The sequence below is a fragment of the Rutilus rutilus genome (assembly GCF_951802725.1).
Source record: "Rutilus rutilus genome assembly, chromosome: 11".
NCBI classification, from domain to species: Eukaryota; Metazoa; Chordata; class Actinopteri; order Cypriniformes; family Leuciscidae; genus Rutilus; species Rutilus rutilus.
In genome coordinates, this window is record NC_140216.1 from 6,800,626 (window position 1) to 6,825,841 (window position 25,216).

At 39.4% G+C, this 25,216-nt stretch overlaps 3 protein-coding genes across 7 annotated transcripts in view; 1 reads left to right on the forward strand and 2 right to left on the reverse strand.

Moving 5' to 3' along the window:
• The window catches only part of LOC311299179 (uncharacterized protein), a 45,552-nt gene extending 39,142 nt beyond the window's left edge, over window positions 1–6,410 (reverse strand). The window contains exons 1-5 of one of the 2 annotated variants that reach the window (XM_084422610.1): window positions 6,126–6,242; window positions 5,955–6,010; window positions 5,641–5,715; window positions 5,286–5,534; window positions 257–4,452 (exon numbers count right to left, since the gene is read on the reverse strand). In XM_084422610.1, the coding sequence (XP_084278736.1) occupies window positions 257–4,452; window positions 5,286–5,534; window positions 5,641–5,662 (4,467 nt within the window). In that variant the 5' untranslated portion in view covers window positions 5,663–5,715; window positions 5,955–6,010; window positions 6,126–6,242. Of the gene's footprint in view, window positions 1–256; window positions 4,453–5,285; window positions 5,535–5,640; window positions 5,716–5,954; window positions 6,011–6,125 lie in introns of both variants that reach the window. The other variant, XM_084422609.1, reaches the window with a different exon arrangement.
• Window positions 6,411–6,866: 456 nt separating this feature from the next.
• ilf2 (interleukin enhancer binding factor 2) lies at window positions 6,867–11,879 on the forward strand. Its single transcript, XM_084422611.1, has 14 exons — window positions 6,867–7,041; window positions 7,575–7,634; window positions 7,764–7,806; window positions 7,886–7,990; window positions 8,172–8,249; window positions 8,333–8,435; window positions 8,551–8,616; window positions 8,726–8,842; window positions 10,381–10,459; window positions 10,676–10,763; window positions 10,846–10,907; window positions 11,007–11,121; window positions 11,200–11,290; window positions 11,381–11,879. Exons 1-14 carry the CDS (start codon window positions 7,037–7,039, stop codon window positions 11,530–11,532), a joined length of 1,164 nt encoding a protein of 387 aa, XP_084278737.1. The 5' UTR covers window positions 6,867–7,036; the 3' UTR covers window positions 11,533–11,879.
• A 2,180-nt stretch (window positions 11,880–14,059) lies between these two features.
• Window positions 14,060–25,216, reverse strand: part of dlgap3 (discs, large homolog-associated protein 3) — a 185,464-nt gene continuing 174,307 nt past the window's right edge. For 2 of the 4 annotated variants that reach the window (XM_084422613.1, XM_084422614.1), the window contains 5 exons: window positions 24,591–25,099; window positions 24,405–24,499; window positions 21,570–22,048; window positions 21,324–21,415; window positions 18,309–18,765 (listed from right to left, as the gene is read on the reverse strand). In XM_084422613.1, coding sequence (XP_084278739.1) covers window positions 18,475–18,765; window positions 21,324–21,415; window positions 21,570–22,048; window positions 24,405–24,499; window positions 24,591–25,099 — 1,466 coding nt within the window. In that variant the 3' untranslated portion in view covers window positions 18,309–18,474. Of the gene's footprint in view, window positions 18,125–18,308; window positions 18,766–21,323; window positions 21,416–21,569; window positions 22,049–24,404; window positions 24,500–24,590; window positions 25,100–25,216 lie in introns of those variants that run through there. The other 2 variants (XM_084422615.1, XM_084422612.1) reach the window with 2 other exon arrangements.

Here is a 25,216-nt window from a genome sequence, read left to right on the forward strand (position 1 = left end):
ATCTTGTATTTCACATGGGAAAAGAAATGTTCCGAAATGTTCTTCAAACTTGTTTTGAAGTCAACATGAAATCAAAATGAGGTCTTCGTCTACTTTTTTTTCTCATTTACTCAAGATTGTCCTGTTTAACTACATTTTGTTACATTATGGAAGTAAAATGGGTTACAAATGCTTCATGTTGACTTTAAGAGTCCAGTTGTTACTGACAATATTGATTTATGAAGCATCTGTCAAATTTATGTAAATTATGACTTACCTTTTCTTTGCTTGTCTTTTCTTGAGCAATGAGTTCTTTCTGTCTCTTTATCTCTTCCTTTGCCTGTTCTATATCCACCAAAGTGTTTTTCACATCTTCTCTCATCTGCTCCACCTTATCATTCTCTTTAATGATATCCTCAAGCCTCTCCTCCAGCTCCTCTTTTTGCTGCTGCACCATATTTTTCACGTGTTCTAGTTCATCTCGTTCTCTCATAATCTTTTCTTCTCTGTGTTCCATCTCTCTTCTCTTTCGTTGAACTTCGTTCTTCAAGAGCTTCATCTCATCCCTGTCTCTTTTCATAATTTCCTTGTTGTGTTCCACCTCACCCTTAAGACCTCGCAGCATTTCTCGAATGTGTTCGATCTCCAGAATGAGCCTCTGCATCTCAGCATTCATCACCTCTTGGTCTGCTGTCTCCATCTGACATCCTGCCATTCGGTTTTCAATCTGGAATTTCGTTCTGCGCACCATTTCTCTTGTCGCCTCGGTCTGCTGAATAAGGTTGATGATTGTGAGATTAATCTGTCCTTTCTCTTCTAAATCTCTCTCCTCAACCCTTTGTTCAAACTCCTCCCTCGCTCTATGGATTTCCACTTTAACTTGCTCCATTTCGTTCTTCTGTCTCTCCGTCTCCATTCTTTTCCATTCCATCTCATCTTTAGCCCTTTGTATCTCCATCTTCAATCGTTCCATCTCATCCTTCTTCCTCATGGTCAATTTCATCCTTTGGTCAAGTTCTTTCTTCTTCCCTTCCATTTCTCTCTTCATCAGCTCCATTTCTCCAATCTCTTGTTTGGTTTTCTGCATCCTTTCCTCCAGCTCTTCTTTTTGTCTTTTTATTTCATTTTTGACATGCTGCATTTTGTCCATCTCTGCTTTTGCTAGCTCCATTTTCTTTTCAACATCCTCTTTTTGTTTCAAGATATCAGTCCTCATCAGTTCCATCTGGTATCTCTCACTCTTTGCTTTCATCATCTGATTCTCAATATCTTCTTTCTGTCTCTGGAGGTCTGCTTTCATCTTTTCAAGTTTAGTCATTTCTGACCTTGCCTTTTCCATCTTTATATTAATGTCCTTCTTCTGTTTCGTTAACTCCACCTTCATGTCTTCAATCTCACCAATCTCCTTCTTCATAGCTTCCATCTTCCTCATTATCTCCTCCTTCTCCCTGTTCATCTTCTCACGTTCCTCCTGCTCTCCCTTTTCAGCCTCATCCCACAACCTTTCCATCTCCGCTCTCACTCTGTTAATCTCCTCCTTGACCTCTCCATATGTGTCATTCCCTCTCAGTGTTTCCATGCGAATCTTCTCCAGATCCTCTCTTTCGTGTTCCATGTCCTCCCTCATCTGCCTCAAAGCATCCTCTCGTCTTTTTGTCTCTTCTAACCTTTTATTCACATCCTCTCTTTGTTCTTGGATCTCAAGCATAAAAAGTTCAGCTTTCTCTCTATCTTGTCTCACTAACTCTCTGCTTCTGTTCATGGTCTCTGTGTCAATAACTAGCTGAGTTTTGATCTTCTCAAGTTCTTCTTTTTGTCTCTGCACTTCTACATTATATCTCATCATCTCATACCTTAGTTTTTCTAGATCTTTCTTTTCGTTCTGGACCTGAAATTTAATCTGTTCAAGCTCCTCTCTCTCGTTAACTAAATGCTTTTCCTGATCTTCCTTGTCCTTAAGCACAGCTGTTCTCATTTGCTCAATGAACTCTCTCTCTTGCTGTGTATCCTCCAACATCTTCTGTAGAATCTCTTTTTCAGAACTCTTCATCTTTTCTAGCTCATGTCTGGCTATTTGTATCTCTTCATTTATTTGTTCTAACTCCTCTGTTTTCTTATGTATTTCATCTCTTTGCTCCAGCGCCTCTGTTATGGTTTCATACCGTCTCTTTTCGGACTCTTCTATTTGCTTTTTTAGGAGGATCTCAGCCTCTTGGACTGCAAGTTTGGCATGGTTTGCATCCTCTTTTTCTTTTTTTGCGTCTCTAATCCTGTTCTCTATTTCTGCCTGTTGTCTTTGTAGCTCATTTATCATGCTTTTGATTTCAACTGCTTCTTGTTTAGCCTTTTCTCTGCTGTTATTAATCTCTTCTCGCTCTTTCTCCATCTGTTCTATTGTTCTTTTCAACTCGTCTCCCTTTGCTTTAGCCTCATCCATCTGTTTGATAGCGGCATGTTTGTCTTCTTCTGCCTGAACCTTCATTTTGTCAAGACTGTTCTTCCAATGCATGAGCTCCATTTTGCTGTCCTCAATGTTTTTCTGGGATCTCTGGACCTCATCCCTCAGTTTTTCCAGTCTTTCCAGCTCATCCTGAGTTTTTGCTCTGAGTTCGACTTCCTCTGTCTCAGTTTCATGCCACCTGCTCTCCATTTCTTCCTTTACCCTGAGGATTTCACTTCTGAGGAACTCGCACTGTTTGGTCTCTCTTCTCACCAAATCTCTCTTTCTTTCCAGCTCCTCCTGCTCTTCCTCCAACTCAGCCTTTGTTTCCTTCATTTTTTCTTTAGTTTTTTGGATCTCCTCAACCTTCTTCTCAATATCTTCAATTTGCCCTTGAATTTCAGCTTTCATTTTTTCCATTTTCTCATTTTCCCGGATTGTGACCTCTTGACTGTTCTCGATCTCTTCTTTGGCTCTGACCATTTCATGTTTAATTCTCTCTAGATCCTGTCTCTCCCTCAGCATTTCCTCTTGTCTTCGGTTCAAACTGTCTTTTTCGGCCTTGATCTCTGCTTTGATCAGTTCTGTCATTTCTCTTTCTTGTTTGGCCTCTTCTCTTATCTTAACACTTTCTTCCTTCTCTTTCAGTATATTTGCTTTCTCTCTATCATTAGCTCTTTGTATCTCTACTCTTACACTCACCAGCTCATCTCTCTCCCTCTGCAGTCGAGCTCTGTGCTCTAGCTCCTCTGTCACTATCTCATACCTCTTCTTCTCCATTTCTTCTTTAGCTTTCCGTGTATCATCCCTCTGTTTTTCTAGAATATCTTTGTCCCTCTGAATCTCTGTTTTCATATGTTTCAGCCTCTCAGTTTCTCTTTTTACTTCCTCAACTCTGCCCTCCATAGAAACCATGCGACTTTGTATGTCCGCTTTGGCCTGTTCGATCTTTTCCCACTCCTTTTTGACCAGCTCTCCATTCATTACCAGCTCCTCTCTGCTTCTCTCAATGTCATGTTTCATCTCTTCCAGATCTTTTTCTTTTCTTAAGACGTTTTGCCATTTCTTTTCAATGAGGTTGTTTTCTATAAGCGCTTTAGCTCTCAGCTGGTTTATTCTCTCATCCTCTTGTTTTGAAAACTCTCTGTTTCTTTCAGCCTCTTCTCTTGCACTTTGAACCTCTTCTTGCAGGTATTTCAGCTCATCTTTCTCTCTTTGGATTATAGCTCTCTGTTCCAGCCCTTCTTTTTCTGTTTCATGCCACCTTTGCTCCATTTCCATCTTCACTTGCTGTATGTCAAGTTTAATCTGCTCAAATTGGTCTTTTTGCTTCTTGATGTCATCCTTTTTTCTCTCCAACTCTTTTTTTTCCTCCTCTATTTCAGATTTCATCTGATCCATCTGACCCTTTGCTTTCTGTGTTTCGTCAATCTTCATTTCTATCTCATTAATCTGAGCTTGTATGTCACTTTTCATTTGTTCCATTCGTTCCATCTCATACTTGGTGCTTTCACGGTTGCTCTCCAGCTCCTCCTTCTGTCTCAGAGCCTGATGTCTGATCATCTCCAAATTCTGTCTCTCTCTCATGATATCATCACGCTTTTGCTCCAGGGTGGTTTGCTCGGTTTGAAGATCAGCTCTCATTTGCTCTATCCTCTCCCTCTCTCGGTTTACCTCTTCTTTATTCCGATCCATTCTTTCACGGATGTGGTCCATCTCAGCTTTCATACGAGTAATAGTTCTCTCAAGTTGACTTTTCTCTGTGGTCATCCTAGTTATTTCATCTTGCTGTCGCTGAATCCTCTGTCTCGTGTTCTCTATCTCAGTCCTTTCTTGCTTGGTTCCTTCCCAAAGTTTCTCGATCTGCTCAATGGCACGCATCGTCTCCAGTTTACGCCTTTTTAGTGAGTCTTTTCTCTTCTGAATGTTTCTTGTATGCCCATTCTTGTCATCCTGTTTTCTTTTTGCTCTGGGAGAACTGAGTGGACTGCCTATCTCTGTTTGTGTGTGCTTGCTGTTGCGTTGTATCCACTCTGCAAATAAAAAAAAAGATAATTTACATCAGGCCCATCAGTTCACTCCAAGCAGAATCAGTATTTTAAAGCAACACCAAAGCACTTTTCCTCTTCGGTCCCCCTACAGGTTGGAAGCGGAATTGTCCATTACCGCTGTCGTAAATAATTTAGCCTACCGTTGCATGCACGCTATTTGTTTATCCAGCACCGGCTTTGGAAATAACGATGTCCACAGACAAGGTAGAGTATGTTGCATGATTTTATGAAAGTATGATGTATTGCGACATCAGAAACGAAGAAAAACAAAATAATGACATTGCTTGCTATTTTTTGTAACGCTTGCCGTAAAGCAAGTCAAATTTGTAGTTTCTTATGTCTCATTCGAACTACAGATCCGCTACCCGATCTGGCAAACTTGTATAGTACGGTTATAGCAGATAGAGGTTCACAAAGCGAATGCAGAAGAGCCGTTCACCCTGTTACGAGTTGATGAAACACTGAAACGATTTTGGAAACATTATTTTAAGGTACAAAAGAATCTTTGGTGTTGCTTTAACATTTCAGTTCATGCATTTCCAGTTTTGTTTTTGTTCCTTGAACCGGTTCAGAGCCCTGATATACATAAATGTTATGTTACCATAAGAATCTTCATGCAAGTTTTATTTTGTATACCACTTCATAAGAGTTTAGAGACAAGTTTATAATGACCATGGCTTTGAAGGCAAAAAAAAGATTAATGATTAAACCTGTTTTGTTGAAAATAATTTGCATATCGGACAGATCCGGTTCTTGTTAAATGACTGACACTATTGCTAGCCACTAAAATCCACAAATCTATTAGTTTTTCTAACCTAGTTCGTGAATCAATTCAGGCTCTGTCATTCTCAGGATGAGATGGAAGGACACTCTGTTTCGGGCTGGCTCCCTTTCCAAAGCCTCAAACAGGAGCCGCATTGCCTCCTGCTGGGTTGGAGCAGCCTCCACTTTTTGAGCTGCCACTTCATGGATCAGACTTTGGGAGATAACAGCCTCAGCAATGTCACTGACCCGAGTCGCGCTGGTAATTATCTGCTCCTTGAATTCTGTCAGGAAATCTCCAACTGTTGGGAAGAACAACATTTGAAGGAGAACATGCATAAACTATGCACAATACAATTGCAATAAATTAAACTTTGATTAAATTAAGTGGTGCTCTGTGAACTTTACCGTAGTCTCTGGATTCTGCCATTGCTGCTTGTTACATGTTTTTTTTTAAATAGATGATGGTGTGTGAATTGTGATCTGAAAATGAATACAAATTAATTGCAGTATATAATATATTACAGTACTACAAAAATAACAACATAAAATAATATTAATCAATATATATTAATAGAAAAAAATAAAAGTAAGTGTATGTAAAGTTAAGTCTTATAAAGTTTGAAATAAGTTTTAATTCGTTTTGAAATGGAGAAAAAAAAATGCATTACAAATATTTAATCAAGTTAATACTATATATTTTGTTTATACATGAGAATTACCGTAAAGAGGCAGAAATAGTATTTGTTGTAGACTTTTTTTTCTTCTTCAACTTAAACTGAATTAAAAGCACACAAATCATCTAAGTACCAGACAGAACAAGTAGCTAAGACATGTCACTTAACCAAGCGATTGATATATTTTCTTTATAAAATTGTTACAAACATTCTTACCTTCTGTGTTATTACTGGATTTGATTAATTCTGTAAAATGTTGTGGTCTGCTGATGAAGGCATATTGCTGTAACAACAGTGAAAGTGACTCTGACATACAGAAACAAATCTTATCTCACTTCAACACATGCATGTCTACGTAATTCACGTAATATGGCACAGTTTTGGATTATTGAGCTGTTTGATTGGCTGTGGGTGGCAAAATATCGTGTGCCTGGTCTTCTCTGATAAAGGCAGTGTATGTACTGTACAGATCCACCCCTGACGTGTCACAATCTAGACCTCACTGCAGCACAGGTTGTACTAAGTGTTATAGGAAAGAAAAAATTCAATTCCTGCCCAATAGAGTGGGGTATGATGTGGTCCAAAAATATATAGTGATGATAGTGAAACGTTTTTTTTATTTTATTTTTATTATTATTTTATACATACACATTTCAAATAATATTATCACCAGAGAAATTGGAGTAAAAAAAAATCTAGATTTTTTTCAGAATGTATATTTGGTTTGCTCCCTACTTCGGTTGCTGTAAGTTTATGTAAAAGCTGACGATCTGATAAGATTAAAAGAGCATCTAGTGCTGTAATAAAAGTGAGTAGCCTACATCTTGACTGTCCGTACATAGGAGTTAAACTAATCAATTGCAAATGTACTTGATATGTGACTTTAAAATCTTTAAGCCAAATCTTAAATGGTTCTTCTTCAATGCATATTTTTTTCAGTTTGTCAATGACGACTGTGACTTTTACTAGGATATTGTCTAGGACTTTTATGATAGACTGTTATCCCGGACTTTTATTCTGAAAAGAAACTTCCGTTCAGGCAAACGCAGATCGGCGGTGAGCTGTAGAAGGAGGCAGAGCATTTCTCATCAGCGTGTTCCTGTTAAGCTGACAAAACGTCTTACGCAATGAGGTTCTAACTGTTTTAATCTTTAATTATTTCTATATATGTAAACTGCTTGATTAAGCCGAGGTTTATCAAATCGCCGCATTTCTTATTATTAGTTTGATGCTATGCTAGCCCGGTGTGTGTTAGCATGTTGCTCTGCTAGCCGTGGTGTGCATTTTATGGACGAAATAAATGGGACATATTTACTATTTGTGCGCTTGCGTTAAAACTGATTAATGATGCATTTGGATTTAACTCCCATTATTTTGTTGTTTGTAAAACGCTATGTATTCTATCAAGGAAATTGTTCGTTAACTCATTCATGAACGAATGAATGAAGAACCGAGCATTCACATGAACAATGATGCTCCTTTTTACCTGTGATTGTTTTTTGGTTTCCCAATAGTTAAAAAAGAAGAAAAAGATTAGCTTCTTTGACTACGATTTGAGATTTTGCTGGATGATTTAAATTGTATTTATATTTTGTTAAAAGGAATAGCATTTGTATTTTTCCCTTTATTCATTTAGTCTAACGTTACTGTTTTTGTGTTTCTCAGAGGAGATCGTGGCAGGGGCCGAGGTGGCCGATTCGGCTCCCGCGGAGGTTTGGTCCAAGGGTGAGTTTTTTTTTATTTATATATATATATATATATATATATATATATATATATATATATATATGCGCGTTTATTTTCTGACTAATTTTATATTGGTCGTCTAACATTCCATGTCTTCTGTTTTCTCAGGTATCGGCCCTTTGTTCCTCACATACCATTTGACTTCTATGTTGTAAGTGCATTTCTACATTGATTCTTTGCTTTGTGAAACTAATCCTTTACGCCTCGAGCTCATGAACTGCTTGTTACAGTGTGAGATGGCCTTCCCTCGAGTGAAGCCGGCTCCTGATGAGACCGCTTTCAGTGAGTGTCTGCTGAAGAGGAACCAAGACCTTTCTCCTAACCCTTCTGAACAGGTACAACGATTTTCCATTTGGATAAATGGCCAAAGCACTCAAATGAGTCCTCCCTATGTGGGTTAAACCATAGATCAGTAAATTAAGCCTCATCATCCTCCATATTTATTAACTCTTAAATATGTATTAGAAGAGTTAGTTGAAATAATTTCGGCGTATGTTTTTTTTCATTCTGTTGCAGGCTTCCATTTTGTCCTTGGTCACTAAGATTAACAATGTCATTGACAACCTAATCGTGGCACCTGGAAACTTTGAAGTGGTAAGAAGGCAAAGGCATTTCAGTCTTCATTTCCCCCCTCCCCCATATAAGAAATATTTAACGTCTTACAATCCCCTCTGCAGCAAATTGAGGAAGTAAGACAAGTGGGATCGTATAAAAAGGGCACCATGACGACAGGACACAACGTAGCTGACCTTGTGGTTATCCTGAAGATCTTACCCACCTGTGAGTATAATTTCCTGAGTTTTGTTCTGTTTAGTTGTATATGTGGGTCACTTCTATCCCAAGAGTGCTTGGTTTATTGATAATCCTGTAATTTATTTTCTGTTCACTTGTATAGTGGAAGCTGTCGCTGCTTTGGGAAACAAAGTAGTTGAGACCCTGCGTACACAGGACCCTTCTGAGGGTGAGTATTGGTTTTAATCTGGCAAGCCGATTAGAGTGGGGGAGAAATGGGGGGGAAATCAAATTACTTAGCCTGCATTTTTAATGAAATGTGTTCCTCTTCTCTTCAGTACTGTCCATGCTGACCAATGAGACAGGTTTTGAGATCAGCTCTGCCGATGCCACGGTAAAAATCCTCATCACCACGGTTCCACCCAACCTGCGCAAACTAGACCCAGAGCTCCACTGTAAGTCACGCTCTCAAACACTACAGCTGTTAGTTTGACAAGTTTTTCTTACAAATTAGCTTTCTGGGGCATCTACAATGTTTCACCATGCTGCTTTTTATTTTATTTCTCAATATTGTATATTTAATTCAAATATTAAATATATTTAATATTTCATTTAAAACACTGGTTCTAGCCTATTTTCTCGATTCGATTACCTTTGCCTATTATCTAATGCGAAAATAAATTAACAACGTTAACTGTTACCTGTTGTAGTAATGCCTAACTTCATTGGCATTAAACGATTGGTTGTGTTTTATTATTTGTTTATTTAGACTACATTGTGCAGAATTTTAAAGGGATAGTTCACCCAAAAATAAAAAATTGTCATCTCACCCTCAAGTTGTTTTCTTTTTTCTGCAGAACATAGAAGATATTTTGAAGAATGTCGGTAATCAAGCAGTTATTAACTTCCATAGTATTTTTTTCCCATGCTATGGAAGTCAATGGCTACCGCCAACTGTTTGGTTATTCACATTCTTTAAAATATCATCTTCTGTGTTCAGCAGAATAAATAAATTCATACAGGTTTGGGACAACTTGAGGGTGGTTAAAGGGAAAGTGTTGACAATTTAGGCTCAATCCCAATTCACCCCTTGGCCCTACCCCTCCGTTTTGCGCGTTCCCGTGAAGGGGTAGGGTTGTCTCGATTCTCTTTTGGTTGGAGCCCTTGAAACGAAGATTTTTCGGGACCACACTTCAAACGAAGGGGTATGAGAAATGTACCTGCATACACCGGCTACAGAGGCAACATGACTGCCAATAATCATTTTCTTTGTCACATTCAATCTTGTGTTCATATTTACGGTCATGTTATTCAAATAAACGGTTGCAAAAAAATCGCTAAAGTTCATTAACAATATGACGCGTGTAAAAAGCAAAAGTTTGAAGCGAAGTGGACGCGCGAATTCGCGTCCGCCGCGCTAAACGCCTCATTCGCGCCGCAAGACCTCCAGACGCGCGTAAACGCGTCTTAACATTGAAATCACTCGCGCCAGACGCTCTATTCGCGTTTGGTGTGAACGCAGCATTAGGCGTCGAAGATATCGTCATCTCCGTTGTTTTCTGCGAACTTCAGAAGAAAAATGCAAAAAAATAGCTGTAACTCACGCAAGACTGCAGCTGACGACGGCATCTTGGAAGTTTGTGATAAACATTGGCGCATCTCCTGTGACGTAGGCGCTTGCAACGACGTATAATGACGTGTAACGGTGTAGTAGTGGTGTCCCATTTCTTAGGGGAATATTTTCACCCCTACGTAAGGGGTATAAAATAGAATTGGGATTGGGCCTTAGTGTTAACTAATAATTGGCTAATAGTGTTTGGCTCGAGGTCATTGTGCAAAGGACCCTAGGTTGAAATTACTCCCAACCATCCCTTTAAATAACCTTTTAATTTTGGGGTAAACTATCCCTCCAACATCTGACATGAATCGATTGATGAATCGGCCATATAGCAGGCAGAATTTTAACAGCAGTTCCTTCCTATTCCTTTTGCAGTGGACATCAAGGTTCTGCAAAGTGCCCTGGCAGCCATTCGTCACGCTCGCTGGTTTGAGGAGAATGCTTCTCAGTCAACGTAAGGATAGTTGTATCTATGGCTTTCAGGGCATAGTTCACCATTTACTCACACTCATGTTGTTCCAAATCTGGAACAAGTTTTTTTTTTTTTGTTGAACACAAGATATTTAAAAAAATGTTGGTAGACAGTTGATGGTAGCCATTGACTTCCATAGTACTTTTTTAATGAATTAATTGTCTGTTGTGGCTTACTTTGGTTTCTATGTTGATTCAGTGTGAAAGTTTTGATCCGCTTGTTGAAAGACGTTCGAGCCCGGTTCCCTGGATTTGAACCTCTCACGCCCTGGATTCTGGATCTGCTGGTGGGCACCATTATCATAGTCTAACTTGGTTTTCTGCTCTACATATATCAAATCAACTGATGTAATGTTGCTCTCTTTACAGGGTCACTCTGCTGTCATGAACAACCCCTCTAGGCAGCCATTGCCACTCAATGTTGCTTACAGGTGAGTCAGAACTTCCTGTTTGTTGTTAACCAATTGCTTGTGGTTATGGGCATCAATCTTTTTTTGGATCTTGGGGTGAAATGAGCATGTGTATTGCAGGCGCTGTCTTCAGATGCTCGCTGCAGGTCTTTTCCTGCCAGGTTCTGTAGGGATCACTGATCCGTGTGAAAGCGGGAACTTCCGTGTTCACACTGTCATGACACTGGAGCAGCAGGTAATACAGATTTGAGTCAACTGGTAATGCACCATTCTAATGTTAAAATCAGATAATCTGATTCATTTGTTTCTGCAGGACATGGTGTGTTTCACAGCCCAAACGCTGGTGAGGGTTCTCTCTCATGGAGGATACCGTAAGATCTTGGGCCTTGAAGGAGATGCTAGTTGTGAGTGTTTGAGGTTTATTCCAGATTAAATTGATGTAGTTCCAATATTTCTGTGTCATTAAGCCAATTGTCTGCGGTGCTCATCTGCAGATCTCACCACCGAGATGTCTACATGGGATGGAGTGATCATCACCCCATCTGAAAAAGCCTATGAAAAACCCCCAGAGCGCAAGGAAGAGGAGGATGAAGCATTGGAAGAAGGTGGAGAGGGGGAAGATGAAAGCATGGAGACCCAGGAATAATGCAGTGGTCTCAGACGACAAAATTTTGGCCTGATCGTTTGTATTTATGTTGGGTTTTTTTAATAGATCTGTGTCTTGTATCTACAAATTTTACCCGTAAGTCCCCTGCATAATGGTTTTTGTACATCAGTCTGCACCTCCTTGAGAAAAAAACCATGTTTGGAAAGGCACACAGCTATAACAAGGACCAAAAGGCAATGGCCCATTATTCTGTCTTTTCACCTCAGCACATTCTGATATGGTTATATCTAGGAAGGGGACTGGAAATTACTGCTTTTTTTTTTTTTTTTTTTGGTTTGTATTTTCATCTTGTATGGTCAATTAAAGTTTTTATTTCCCCCTTTGTACTATATGTCAGCATTCTTTTTCTTAATACAAAGTGTGGTGTTGTAGTTTGCCGCCCCCGCTAATCTTGGAGAAATACAAGGGATAGTTGACCCAAAAAATAAATTTCTTATACTTTTTATACATTCACTCACCCTCATGTCCTCCTTCCTTCCAAACTCAAGATATTTTTAATTCTCAATTTTACATCCATCTGAAGTCCATGCAACCAAAATTCACTTCAAATGTTATGAAGGGATATTGTAAAAATAATTTATGGTGAAATGACTTAAGACTTCTGAAGAGACTGGATCACTTTATAAGATGAACGTTTCCTGACGTCCAATTAAAGGGTTAGTTCACCCAAAAATGAAAATTCTGTCAGTAATTACTCACCCTCATGTTGTTCCAACCCCGTAAGACCTTCGTTCATCTTCGGAACACAAATTAAGATATTTTTGATGAAATCTGAGCGCTGGCTCACTCCTCCATAGACTTCTAGGTGACCGAAACTTGCTGGCCCAGAAAATGTATTAAAGAGATCGTTAATATAGTCCAAGTGACTACAGTGGCTCAATCTTAAGTATATCAAGCGATGAGAATACTTTTTGTGCGCAAAAACAAACAAAAATAACGACTTTATTCCACTATTCATTTCCTTCTATCTGGGCCTCGAGTTAGTTCACATAGTGTTTTTGCACAGCGCGTCTGTGTTGTTCGTCACACGCATCACACACATGACCAGCGTCGGCCAATAGTGAGCCTACGTGGTGACGTGTAACACAGACACGCTGCGCAAAAACACTACGTGAACTGACTCGAGGCCCAGAGAGAAGGAAATGAATAGTGGAATAAAATCGTTGTTTTTGTTGTTTTTTGCACACAAAAAGTATTCTCGTCGCTTGATATACTTAAGATTGAGCCATACTTAAGGAAATCTTATTAAAGCCAAAATGTTTTGATAGATATTTAAATCTCCAGTCTGTAGTTTTTCCTCTTTGTCGCCATCTCTGTTCGAAATCTGTAATTGCAGTTATTCGAGGAATTATCAGCTTTACGTGGGTTGTGCCTCGGCACAGCGCGGATGAATCCGATGTTTTGAGGAGAATGTGCGGCTGTCAGGTGCTGGTGTGGATTCTGGAATTAGGAATCACAGATTCTACTATTTGGAAGTATGACCCTCATAAGAATTTTCACTGAAAATGTCATCTGAACAAGTAAGTAATATCCACTTTTGTTCTGACCAACTAAGGGAAATGTAAGGCTGATTAAACCTAACGATCACTTATCATATCACATCAAACCGTGCAGATTATTATGTGTTCTCGAATTGTTAATGTTAACAACATCAGCATTGTGTGCCTACATTTAATGACCTTCCAATATTATCCTTGTTTTCGCATTGGGCCCAGTTGCAGTCTCTTTTTTTTCTGTAAAGCCACTCCGAAGTCCGAACGAAGTCTTTTGCATTTTACAATGGGTGAATCTCTATAGTCACTGGTGATTGTTGTTTGAACCTTTCTGGATCTGCCATCAAATTGATAAGTTTAATTATATCAAGTGCTGTGAGAAAAGGCTATAAATCTCCACCTCCAACATCCTCACACAATATAGCCTACTAGCCGAGACACCTTCTTTATGTGTCCAGATGTGATGTAATGACGCAAAAACATGCTCGAATTTCCCGCGTAAATCCACCAGTACCACTGGAATTAAAACTGGGGGGAACTAATAAAGAAAACTATTGTCACAGAAGCAATAGCCTACCCACCGCCATGTTTAACGCTTATGGCACGGCAACGGCAAAAAATATTTTCAAGTTTCCCTGTAGTAAATACGACTTGAGAGAGAATTATATCCAATTTTCCGACTAGGAAACTCAGTATTTACGATAGTTCCGATAGCACGTGAAGGCAAGCAAAGCAGACGAATGCTAACTGCAGCGCGAGTTGTTCATGGTGTCACGCTAATATCATTCCTGGCGAACGTGTATTCTAACGTGAGTATACGTTTTAAACAGATTTTTAAACAAAAGGTTTAACATCTAAGTACTGATGTTTGTGTGAAATATGAACTCGTCTTAAGTGAAGGCAAACATATCAGGAAAATAACAGAACACTAACTGGACAGCAGTCATTTTACCTTGCTAAAATAGCTTTATAATAATTTTTAGAAAATGTTTACAACCGTTTACAATATTACATTCTGTTTAGGTTTACCACATCACAGTGTGCCATCTCTCTGATTTAATGCTAGACATTGAGCTGTACATCAGTGGCGAGAAAACAAAGACTAAACATGATCCATGAATTTTTCAGCTGTGCCATTATTCATCATAAGGCACCCCCCTCCACCCTTTCGTTTCAACAAACCAGTAAAAGATTTAGATTTATTTCAAATCTGGAAATAATATATTGAAAAAGGTGAAGTGGCAGTAAGCTATTGCAGTTTGGTAAAATGATGTAAAAAGCATAGATACAAAATCAACTTATGTTATCTTGGCACTGTATAAAAAAGAAGAAAAAAAGAAAACAAGCAAAATAATAATAATAATACAACAACCGTAAATAGTGATATTGTTAATAATCAAATTTTCCACAATGTTCTGTTATGAGTAATTCAATGAACATCTGAAACAGAACAGAATTGTTTTGCTACATCATAAACTGCCCAAATATTCTTTCTTTTTTTCCATTATGAGAGGTGAAGTTAGTCTTCAGATCTGTATGTTCATTTGAAGATTGCCGTCATGTGATATCTTGCACACAAATGCTAGAGGAGATGGGCCTAATATTAGCTGTTACTTTTCAATTGATCCCGTCTCGTCTATTTTCTACATTAGCAGCGATTACGAACAAAATAATAAAATCTAAATCGGGTGGCTCTTTACACGTGAACACCCTGGAGAATACAGAATAGATTTTCTCATAGTCATAACTGCAATAACATTTTTCTTCATTATATATGAAATTATCAATAATACCAGTAATCATCATAACAATCCATTGAATATTAATAACAACAACTTCAATTGCAACAGATATATTTACTGTACATAATACAACAGAACTGAGAAGGTATTTGTAATTACACAGTAATTGTTTGTAAGTCTATGACCCATGTAATTTCCAGTGATCAGTAATGTGGTATAGAATCCAACGTAACGTCTACGTCACACTGCTACAAGCTCCTCTGTGCTACGAAGAAATATTCATCACTTAGTCTAGCTAAATCTGGTTACGGCACATACAGAGGCTTCGCCAACACTTTTGAGACTCGTTTTTCAGTTTAAAGTAGCAATGGCAGAGAGTTTCAGCCATCCATTCTGACCTATTAAGAGACACCAGGTGTCTCAAGAAACGACAATCGACATACCGATCGGGTCATGTGTTGACATGGGAAGCTTTACATGATGCAGCAAGAGACACAGTTATTAATATTGTATTTGATTAGGTTCCATCAATCCAGTTACATTGGAAAATGTTGGTTAGAATAGAAAGGCCATCAAAATAGTCTTTCTGAGCAGTCCATTTGAGCCTAAAAAGGCAAGCGACTTGGCGGGGAGGGGGGAAAGTGTGGTCAGTCAGTCTTGCTTGAAATTAAGTTTCGTTGGTATATCAAAAACAAATGGCCCTGATAAGAGATCATCCTATTTCTCGCACTGGAAACCCCAACGGCGTGTCAAACATAGTCTTTCAGTGTTTTGAGAAGGCAGGAAGTCCTTCACAGTGGAAGAGGAAATCTGTTGTGCTTTTCTGTCGCATAGACTCGCTGTTTCGGAAAAAATAAAACGTGTAAGTTGACTGTAAATACAACCATTTTGAAGTTATAAAAAAATATATGTTAAATAAATAAATAATAAATAAAAAGGAGATGATTGGCAACAGTAAACAAAAAAAAAAAAAAAACATACTGCAAATGTCTGACATAACTGTCCGACTAATAAATGAGATGAGATTAAGATACAGAAACGTGTATGTAGTTATTGTAAATAAATAGATAAATACTCCTGTCTTTTTCCAGACAGAGGATACAGATCTACAGTTTTGATAGAAGAGTTCTTTTTTTTTTTTTCATGGATTAATAAAAGCATGCAGGTTACATAAACATCCAGTGTGAGGTGGTTATTAGCTGGATGAGGTGTAACAAATCAAATTATTATAGCAATACATATTGTGTGAGTTATATATTTTGCATTGAATATAATACTGAATAGTTAGATTTTAAAAAAGCCACACTGTGCTGTTAGGCACGTGTAGATAGTCAAGACAGAAAACAGATTATATTTTTCGCCCGTGGACAACATGGCAAGTGGCTGTCAACCGTCTGTTCTTTTGTCAAAAGTCTTTAACCAGTCCATTTCAAGATTGACAAAAGGAATAAGAGGAAAGCAACCCGATTCTGTCTAAAGTCTTCTATAAAGTCCACAGAGCTTTTTTTTTTTTTACATATTTGAACATCACTTTGGACAACATATGTTCATCTGCTAATCTAAAAATTTACTTTATAAAATATACATCTCCCAATAAAATATTTTCCATCTTATTCCATGGTTAAACATACCAAAAACAAACGAATGTTCATGCAATCAACATTTTTTCCTTTTCTCAAAAAACCCCCAAAACAAAACAAGTATGACAATGAGTTTGCAAGAGTGATTGTGTAATCTGGTTTCCAGGTTGCTTTCATCCAAATTAAAAGTTGAATGCACACAATCCATTCTTCCTATCACATTATATTTTCACTAATGTTTCCTTTCTTTCATAAACACAAAACTTCACTTAAACTAACACAGCATTTTTTTTTTAAAGTGGACACAGGCTTTTATTTCTAAAATAATCTAAAGTGTAATATTTATTTAGTTTGAGCCTCAGACAAAATTAAAGAGGGAAATGACAAGAAGATAATTCCAAAAATAATAATAACTACATGAAAGAAGTTGTGGGCCAGACCACTAGACAATGGAACTGGAACTAATTAATTTCTCCCCCCCAAAAAAAAAAAAAATAAAAAAAAAAAAAGAGAACAAAAAGATTAAAATTAAAGCACTCAGGCAAAATGTAGAAGCTACATTGATTTCACGTTTTTCATCTGTTACAAAAAAAGGCAGAGGGGTGAAATGAACAAGATGCTTCCCTTTCCCTCTGAATGATAATTTTTCAGTGTGCAGGTCAAGTGTGAAATTAAGGATTGTCTTCTGCACCCCTCGGACAACCGCTGCTGTTTTTGAAGAGTCTTATGATGTAGACCATCCTGTTTCAGGAAGTGTGGCTGTTGCCTCAGAGCCTGAATGGTTTTGTTGTGTGTGTGTGTTTTTTCCCCCTCAGAAGCCTGAATGCAATTGCAAAGTGATATTGCACTATACAGGAGACAAATCCCTGTGACAGTTTGATAACTGGCTTTTAAAAAAAGGCATTTATCTTTACTGCAAACGTTGTTGAGTTTTACTACTGCGCTGCTAAGACATTCAGTTTCAGGCCCAAATTTACATCAGGGTGCATTGCTCTACTCTGGCCACAAGAGTGCGCTAGTGTCACAGTGAAAGGGGCTACGTCCGCCGCACTGTGGAATCAATTAACAAACACATACACCGCCAAGATTATATCAAAACAATGTCTATTATTTAAAATTACAAGATACGATCCTTTTAATATGTGATATTGCACCCGTATGTGTTGCCGTGGTTCATTAAAACAGTCCTTAAATTTGTATATATTTTGTGGACTTACAAAAGTCTCAATCATGTAACACTTGGTTGTGCTGGTTGAGCCCTTTTTTGTGAGAATAATAACACTTGCTCAACAACAAAAAAAACGTGTAAGCTCACATCCAAACACCAGCAGCATACTGGTAGGCCATCTGTAGTTATCTATCACGCTAAAGTGAGTAATTGCACTCGCTCTCTGGCCGATTTGTAACATGGACGTCTGTGCAGAGGGCCAGAGAAGAGCCGTGGTGGTTGTTTACGGGGTGTCTGACTGATTCAGAGTCTCGTCTGAGCCTCTGTGATGTAGATCTCGATGCTGTCAGCGCTCTCCGTGGCAGAATTCTGGCGGAATGAAGCGGAGCGTTTGGTCTGGAGCAGCCTGCGCCGCGTCTCCAGCTTCTGCCGTTCGCCCAGGTCCAGTGATTTCTCCCGTTCTGGGACGCTACGTCCACGCGAGACCACCAGCATGCCCCCTGCTTCGGCTGTGCTGTCGGCCCTCAGGCTGCCCGTTACGCCACCGATGGGCTTCTTTGGTAATGGAGGTGGAACCTTCTTGTCCTCCTGAGAGGAAGAGCGGGGGAGTGGCGTGACAGCATGGATGACCAATGCAGGGATGGACGGGAACGCAGGGAAGGACACCGAAAACGCACACGTACAAGCAGAGAGGATGGAGACCAGGACATATACGGAGAAGAGACGGCACCATGGAGTTGCAACATAAGAATGGTTTTGGATTAGTTTTTTTAGGATGAGCATGAAATTGTGGAAGCAGCAGACAGTAAAAAGAAAGAAAACAGAGATATTAGTTACATATTTGTTAGGCTTTAATATCTCAAAGCAAATGAGCAGGTCTTTAGGCAGTAAATCAGCTGTTATTCCAGAACATGCATGTCTTTTTTCCCCCCTCTAGTTTAGTTCCATTTCTTGCTGAGGTGTTTGTGTGATGGCAGAGAGTTGCTGGGACCCAGCACACGAGCAGTTCTCCTGCCCGCTGCTGTTTTGGCACTGGAGTGGAGCTGTGCAGTGACTGGAGCAGAGCGGATCTCCACTCTCACCTTCTTCTCAGGAGGCAACCGCCAGCCCGAGTCCTTCAGCCGCTGGAGGTCCTGAAACTTCACTCTCACGTCCTCGATGGCTAGCTGGAGGAGGTCCCAGTAACCTGCCAGATCCTGAGTGGTGGGCTGAGGGTATGATGAAGGATCCTATGAGAAGAGTGGGGGATATTATAGAGTGCCGCAGGGATGACATATTTTCGTAGGCCAAAACACAGGAATGATCTAGTATTTTTGCACTTACAGTTCCATCATCCTGATATTTTGTTAAATGCCTCAAGATATTTTCACATTTTACTCTACGGCATAAAATGCATAACTTCTATCCCCGTGTGATTTTACTTGTTTTGAAAATGGCTGTCGCTGAGAAGTGGCTAAATGGGACTACAGAGTTTGTCACGGACATTAAATGCCATCACACCGAACAGGGGTGTGTTTCCAGTACAACGACGTAACTCGCTGCTTAACTACCATAGTACGATGCATCGTTGAAGAAATCAACTAGCTAGTAACGACTGTTTCCCGAAACCATATTGCCGCAAAATGATGTTTTATTAACAAAGTTCGGGAGGAGCAGGTTCAGATAATTAACCAAATTATGCACAGCTGGAGATTAATCAGTAATCAACTCAATGACAGAGTATAAATTCACAGCAGACCTATCTCTGTTCATTGAAAGTTTGTCAGCATCCCTCCTCCACCCCATCTCCTCACTTCCAGTTCCATCTTACCAACTGGGGGGAGTACTCTGGGTTCGGGCCTAACTCCGAGCTCGGAGCCCTCTCCCCGGACAGCACGCCAAATACACATAAACTTATTGTACTAATTATATGTAGATGTGAACTCGTGAATTGGTTGTTCAACCGTGTTGGTTAATAATGTCACACATGTGGTGGAGTAATAACTTATTTTAATGAATCTGTTTGAGATCGAATTAATGTAAGATGTTTTACTATAAATTTTGGACATGGCATCTGAGGACTATTTCAAATTTTTCTCAGTTACTTTACATTATTTCCAGATTCAATCAGGCTCGTTCTTTCTTAATACAGCACGTACGCACATGTGCACTCTTCAAAAACGACACTTTAAATCTCTTGACAAACTAAAGACTTAATTGACATTTGTATGTATTCTAAATAAAAGATATAGATTGTTCTGAATGTTTGCTCAAGATAAGGGTTTATTGAGTCCACATGTCATGCAAACAAGAAACTATGCTTCTAACCACAGCTCGAGAGCTGTCGTTCCAACCACACAACTAAGCGATGCTGCTTGCGAATGTTCGTTGGAACGATGGTTTCGGGAAACACCGACTCTATGCTGATAATGACGGAACTTGCGACCATAGTTGGCTAACGATGCTTTCGGGAAACGCACCCCAGGAAAACTCATCTATTCAAAAGTCCGCTTTCACAGCCTAGATGTGTTTATAATCGAGCTCTTGCAAACTATTCTAACGCGAACAAAGGCTTATTGATGGTGACAGTAGCCATGTTTCAATCCAAAGTTGCGAATTTAACTAAAATGGAATATCGCATAAAAATTAAAGCAGCGTTAAATGAACAAGATAGTCACTTCCTGGGACATTGGCGCTAAATATCTGTAATAAAAATGGAAGTCACTGCGGCTCTTTTTCCCAAATGACTTGCGTCTCAGAGCGTGCAGACGAAACGCAATAAACGCTGTCATGTTATCTTGCCTTCAGATGCCTGGTTTTTGGGAACTCAATCGTGTGAGACAATTCTGGGAGGGAATTAAACCAAATCATTCTGATGACAGACTGACAGATTTCAGAAGGGTCAAATCAACATTTGAGATGCTGTGCAATGAAATTAGTCCACTGGTTAGTCCAGTTATCCAATCATATCCAATCATAGTTTTTTGTTGCGCTTCGAGGGATTTATTCGGTAAACGTGTTCTCAGTGTAGTTTATGCACATGTGTTCTTATTGGATAAAAAAATGATGGTCATCTTGCCGTTTTCATCCAATGTTTTTTATTTTATTTTATGCAACATCTGAAAATGTGCATAAAAATAGGTGGATGTAAATGTAACTATTAAAATCATGCAACTGTGGTTTAGTTATAGCCTACATATTTACTTCAGCTGATTATATTTAGACTTCAAAATTCATAAAAACCTGTGTTCATTGTTGAACTTTTGTTTGGTCACAGATCTTATTTTCAGCAATAATCCAAAGGCCGAATGGAAAAATCCTATTGGGTTTTTGTAGAGGGAACAAGGCTGATGCTAACTTCTGGGTTGGCCTAGTAAAATACGTCATCACTGCAGTGCTTTATTTAGAAATCACACTGAAAGAGACATTACAAAGAACTTCCATTGAGTGTACAGCCATTAGTGTTGAGAGGTCTGATTCATTTTCTTAAATCACTTCCTCATTTTGGTGAATCAGTTCATTTAAACAGTTCAGTTCAAACAGATTACTAAAATCATTACTAAAATGTAATTTTTACAAAACAACTGTAAAAGGCTACAGTAAAAACTTGTTAACTGTAAGATTCCTTAACTGTAAATAGTTAAACATTATATGCCTTTATACTGTAAAATAATGCCAATCTTTTTTTTGTTTTACCACCTGTATTACTGTGGTGGCTATTTTAAAATAAAAACATGAGATAAAGATAAAAGGTAAGTAAGGACGTCCTCCCTTTTATCCACAACAGAAAGAGTTACAAAGCACTCACCACACTCTGTTGGCACATCCTAAAGAACTGCTGGACTCTTTGTGACATGAGCATCTGAGCACTGCCGACAGCTCCTCTGATGAGTTCCAACACTGAACCACAAAACAAGCCAATCAGAGCGGGTGGAAAAAAAACAGCATTTAAACAGAAATAACTGTGTGAAAAACACAACATATTCAAGATGAGTGTTTTGGGGCTTTTAGTCAATGTCTGCTCCAACCATCTCTTTTGTTATTCCTCACTCACCGTCTTCCGGCAGTTCATTCGTCTCTGCCTCTCTCTCCATGTTCTGGCACCATCCCTCCATCCTCTCTACCTCTGTCTGCAGGAGCCGGAGGAAGAACTCTCCATCCCGTAAGCAGGGTGAGGCTCGGCCCGAATCTGGGAGGCTCCGCGGGCCCTCGCTCCAACCTCCCACTCCGCGCTCGGGGGCCAGAGGCAGAGGGGAGTGAGAGCGGGGCAGGGCCCTCAGTTCTGGAGGGCCGGGCTCGGTGGTGTAACCGCTGTGGTAGTCCTCACGGTAGGCCCACTGGCCCTGTGTGTGCACTGTGCGGTACTCTGCAAACTGACCGGCTGATTCCGGTTCAGACGAATGCCGCTGGAATGAGCAGCCAAACTGCAGGCCCTTGTCTTGAGTGGGGACGGTCAGCCCACCAAAACCCTCTGTCTCAAGATCAGCCTGGACACTCGCTGTCACACTGTTGGAGCGTTTGAAACGGGCTCGTCTGGAGCAAACAAAAGGACAATTAAACTCAAATGTAGTGGTAGACCGATAGAACTATATGTAGTTACTGATATCGCATTTACGGCGTAACATCCATTACCACAAAAGTCATTTCAACTTGTCCCTTGTTTTTTCGAACTTCAAACCAAAAAATGAAGTTACAGTGAGGCACTTACAATGGAAGTATATGGGGCCAATGTATGAAGGATTTAAAAGCAGAAATGCGAAGCTCATACATTTACAAAAGCATTTACAATTCTGTTAAATTTGTGTATTATTTGAGCTTTAAAAATCATAATTTTAGGGTTTGTGGCATTGCATTGTCATAGCAACAAAGCTGTAAAATTGGATGCAACTTTGCAGAGAAAAGGTTAGTAAGCAATTTAGCACACTAAAATCATATTAACACATATTGTTTACATCTTGTGGCTATACTATTGAAAGTATTTTAATGTTTACAGATTTCCCCGATCACTTCCATTGTAAGTGCTGCAAATGCAAAAGAGACTGTAACACCCATAACTATAACTTTTTTTTTTTTGAGGAAAATTAATGGCACTTGGAAATTATGTTTTGTGCAAATCAACATTATGCCAAATATACTGTTGATTGAGCTTGAACTAATTAAACCTAAACCACGCCTTTAATAAATGCCAAAAATAGCCTACATGAAATATGACCCCAATGACTTCAAACCAATATTTAGTTTCTGCTAAATCAAGAAAGAGGCTGACAATGGTAATTAATGATCAAAAGGCACAAAGCTAATTCGTGGATGAGTGACAATGACATCATTTCACAGGTTTTGCAGTGTTGCGTAATGGCTGCCTAATTATACCCTCTCACCTCACTCCGTGTTCCTAGCACGTACACCCACTGTGTGTGCGTTTGCTTGCGTGCGTGTGTGTGAACCTTGCACCTGCACCTCTTGCTCATCTAACACTGTGACACATTCACAATCCCCACCTCAGAAATAAACCAACCACCCAGACAACTTTTTCACAAATTTGGAGAATGAAGGGAAATATAAGAGAGATATTTAAAGAGCCCATAAAAGCTTTTAGTCTATGTCTGTAGCTTTTAGTACATGTCTGTTAGATTTGAACTAATCTATAAGCTAGTGCACTGGTTCTCAACTACTTAGATTTCACACTGGACATCAAGTAGGGACCCAACACAAAGATGTTCTTAAAATCAAACACTGAAATATATCAATGTTATCTTAAACTGCAGAGTCCCAACAACATGCAAATGCTTTGGTTTCCAAACATCTTGACAAAATTTCTATATATATATATAAATAAAATTCAATGATTTTGCGTCCGCTCGCAAATGTTGTGCGTTCCCCCAAGAAACTTTGCGTTCACTCGCAAAACCGAGAATGTAAATGTAAAATGGGGGGGAATGTAAAATTCCATTGCCAAATGATGAGATCTTTAATAATAATATGTAAAGTAAAAATTTCTTGAAAAATCTGATTTTTTAATGACTTTTCTTTGTGAATGAGTCATAAATACAATCAAATAATTGGCCTGAAGTATATATTAAACAATACTATATGTGTTACTATATAGCATTTATTAATATTATAAAATGTTACTGACCAATCCCATAATCTTTAACTACATGTTGTCATATGAACAACCAGACAGTAACTGCTATGATTAGTCATGTGTCTGTTTGATTCACTGAAAAAGAACACCATTTGAGTGCTGGTATTTTATTTACTTATTTATTGTTTATAAATGGAAAAGAAATGGAAAAAAAGTCGTTACGTCTGATGAAGAGCCTACGTCCTCGAAACGTTACCACCTGTGTGTGAGTCTACCATTAAATTTTTCACATTTTTGGAGCCATGCAGTGCCGACTTATTTTCCTTTTTAATTAATTTCCTTGTTGAGCACCCAATTTGAGCAACACATTGCTTTGCTTTAGATGTGCATGCTTTGGATCTGATTTTATTTATAAATGGACCAATTCCTGACATTCCTGAAAAAGTAATCAGCTTCCAACCCTATTTATCATTATCTATTTATCATTAAATGTAACACATTTAATATACATAGTTAAAAATGGACTGTCTTGCTCTTTCGGGAAAGATTAACAGTGTGACTCATATTGAACTCAAGAGCGTTTAAAAATAATTAAATGCTGTCTAGAATGAGAAATGTCCTTCCCACTAATACCACCTGCCACCAAAAGACATTTTGGCTGTTTAAAATAAGTGAGGAACCCTTCAATACTCCTTTAATTGCAAATACATAAACACAAGAAAGATAACTGTGCTATTGAATTCCATTTGTTATGGAAAATGTTACGGGATCTTTATACATCGAGAAAAATGAAGCTTGATCTACCTCTTGTCATCCTCCACCTGAACCCCTATGGAGTGCACTTCTCTCAGCGCTTTGCCTTCAGGGTCTGAGTCAGACAATGTCTCTGAGCTGTCCACCTGGAAAACACACAGAGAGACATTTAACAAAAATGTTGCACATGAGAGAGAGATCAGCCTGTATCCCTCATGGGATAGTCTCCTCTTATACCTGCACTGCGATAGAGGGTCTCCACTTCCTGCCTCGTCCTTCCTGTTTGAACTCCTCTCCTCCAGTCAGAGCTTTAGCTAGGGACATACTGTTCTGGGGCAGAGAGGCCGATTTTCCCAGGCTGCCTCCAGCCCGGTCCCTGGATCCCCTGGGCCCCTCCAGTAGGTTGTCGGCCGAGCTGCTGTGTTTGGGTTTCATTGGACCAGGTCCACCGGGGTAGCCGATGCTCTGAAGGGCCCTGCCGTTCAGACTCTCTGCAGAGTTGCTGCTCTGTCGGACCCGCGTCGTGCTCCCTCCGAGGTAATGCCCACCTCTTGAGGTACGGCCCCCGCTGCTCCCCGTCAGGTCCACTGAGTTGCTGTGCTGTCTGGGCCGGACCAGAACGGGCTGTCCTGTACTCTGGAAGTAAGCGTCCTGAGTAGACTCAGTGCTGCTTTGAGCGGTCACGGAGATCATTGGCTTGGACATGCGAGGGGGAAGAGGAGGGGGTCCTTTCCTGTACGGGAACACTAGACCGACAAAGAAAGAAAGGATTTGTTGAGACCTGTATTTATATATATTAATCATTGGAAAAATGAAGGGCTGTTCACTCAAAACAATCCCCACAGAAAGAATAAAACACACTT

Coding starts and splice junctions, on each gene's coding strand:
- ilf2 (XM_084422611.1), top strand. Junction 8,436..8,550: donor CCTGAAGATCTTACCCACCT/GTGAGTATAATT, acceptor TCACTTGTATAG/TGGAAGCTGTCGCTGCTTTG. Junction 8,843..10,380: donor ACTAGACCCAGAGCTCCACT/GTAAGTCACGCT, acceptor TTCCTTTTGCAG/TGGACATCAAGGTTCTGCAA.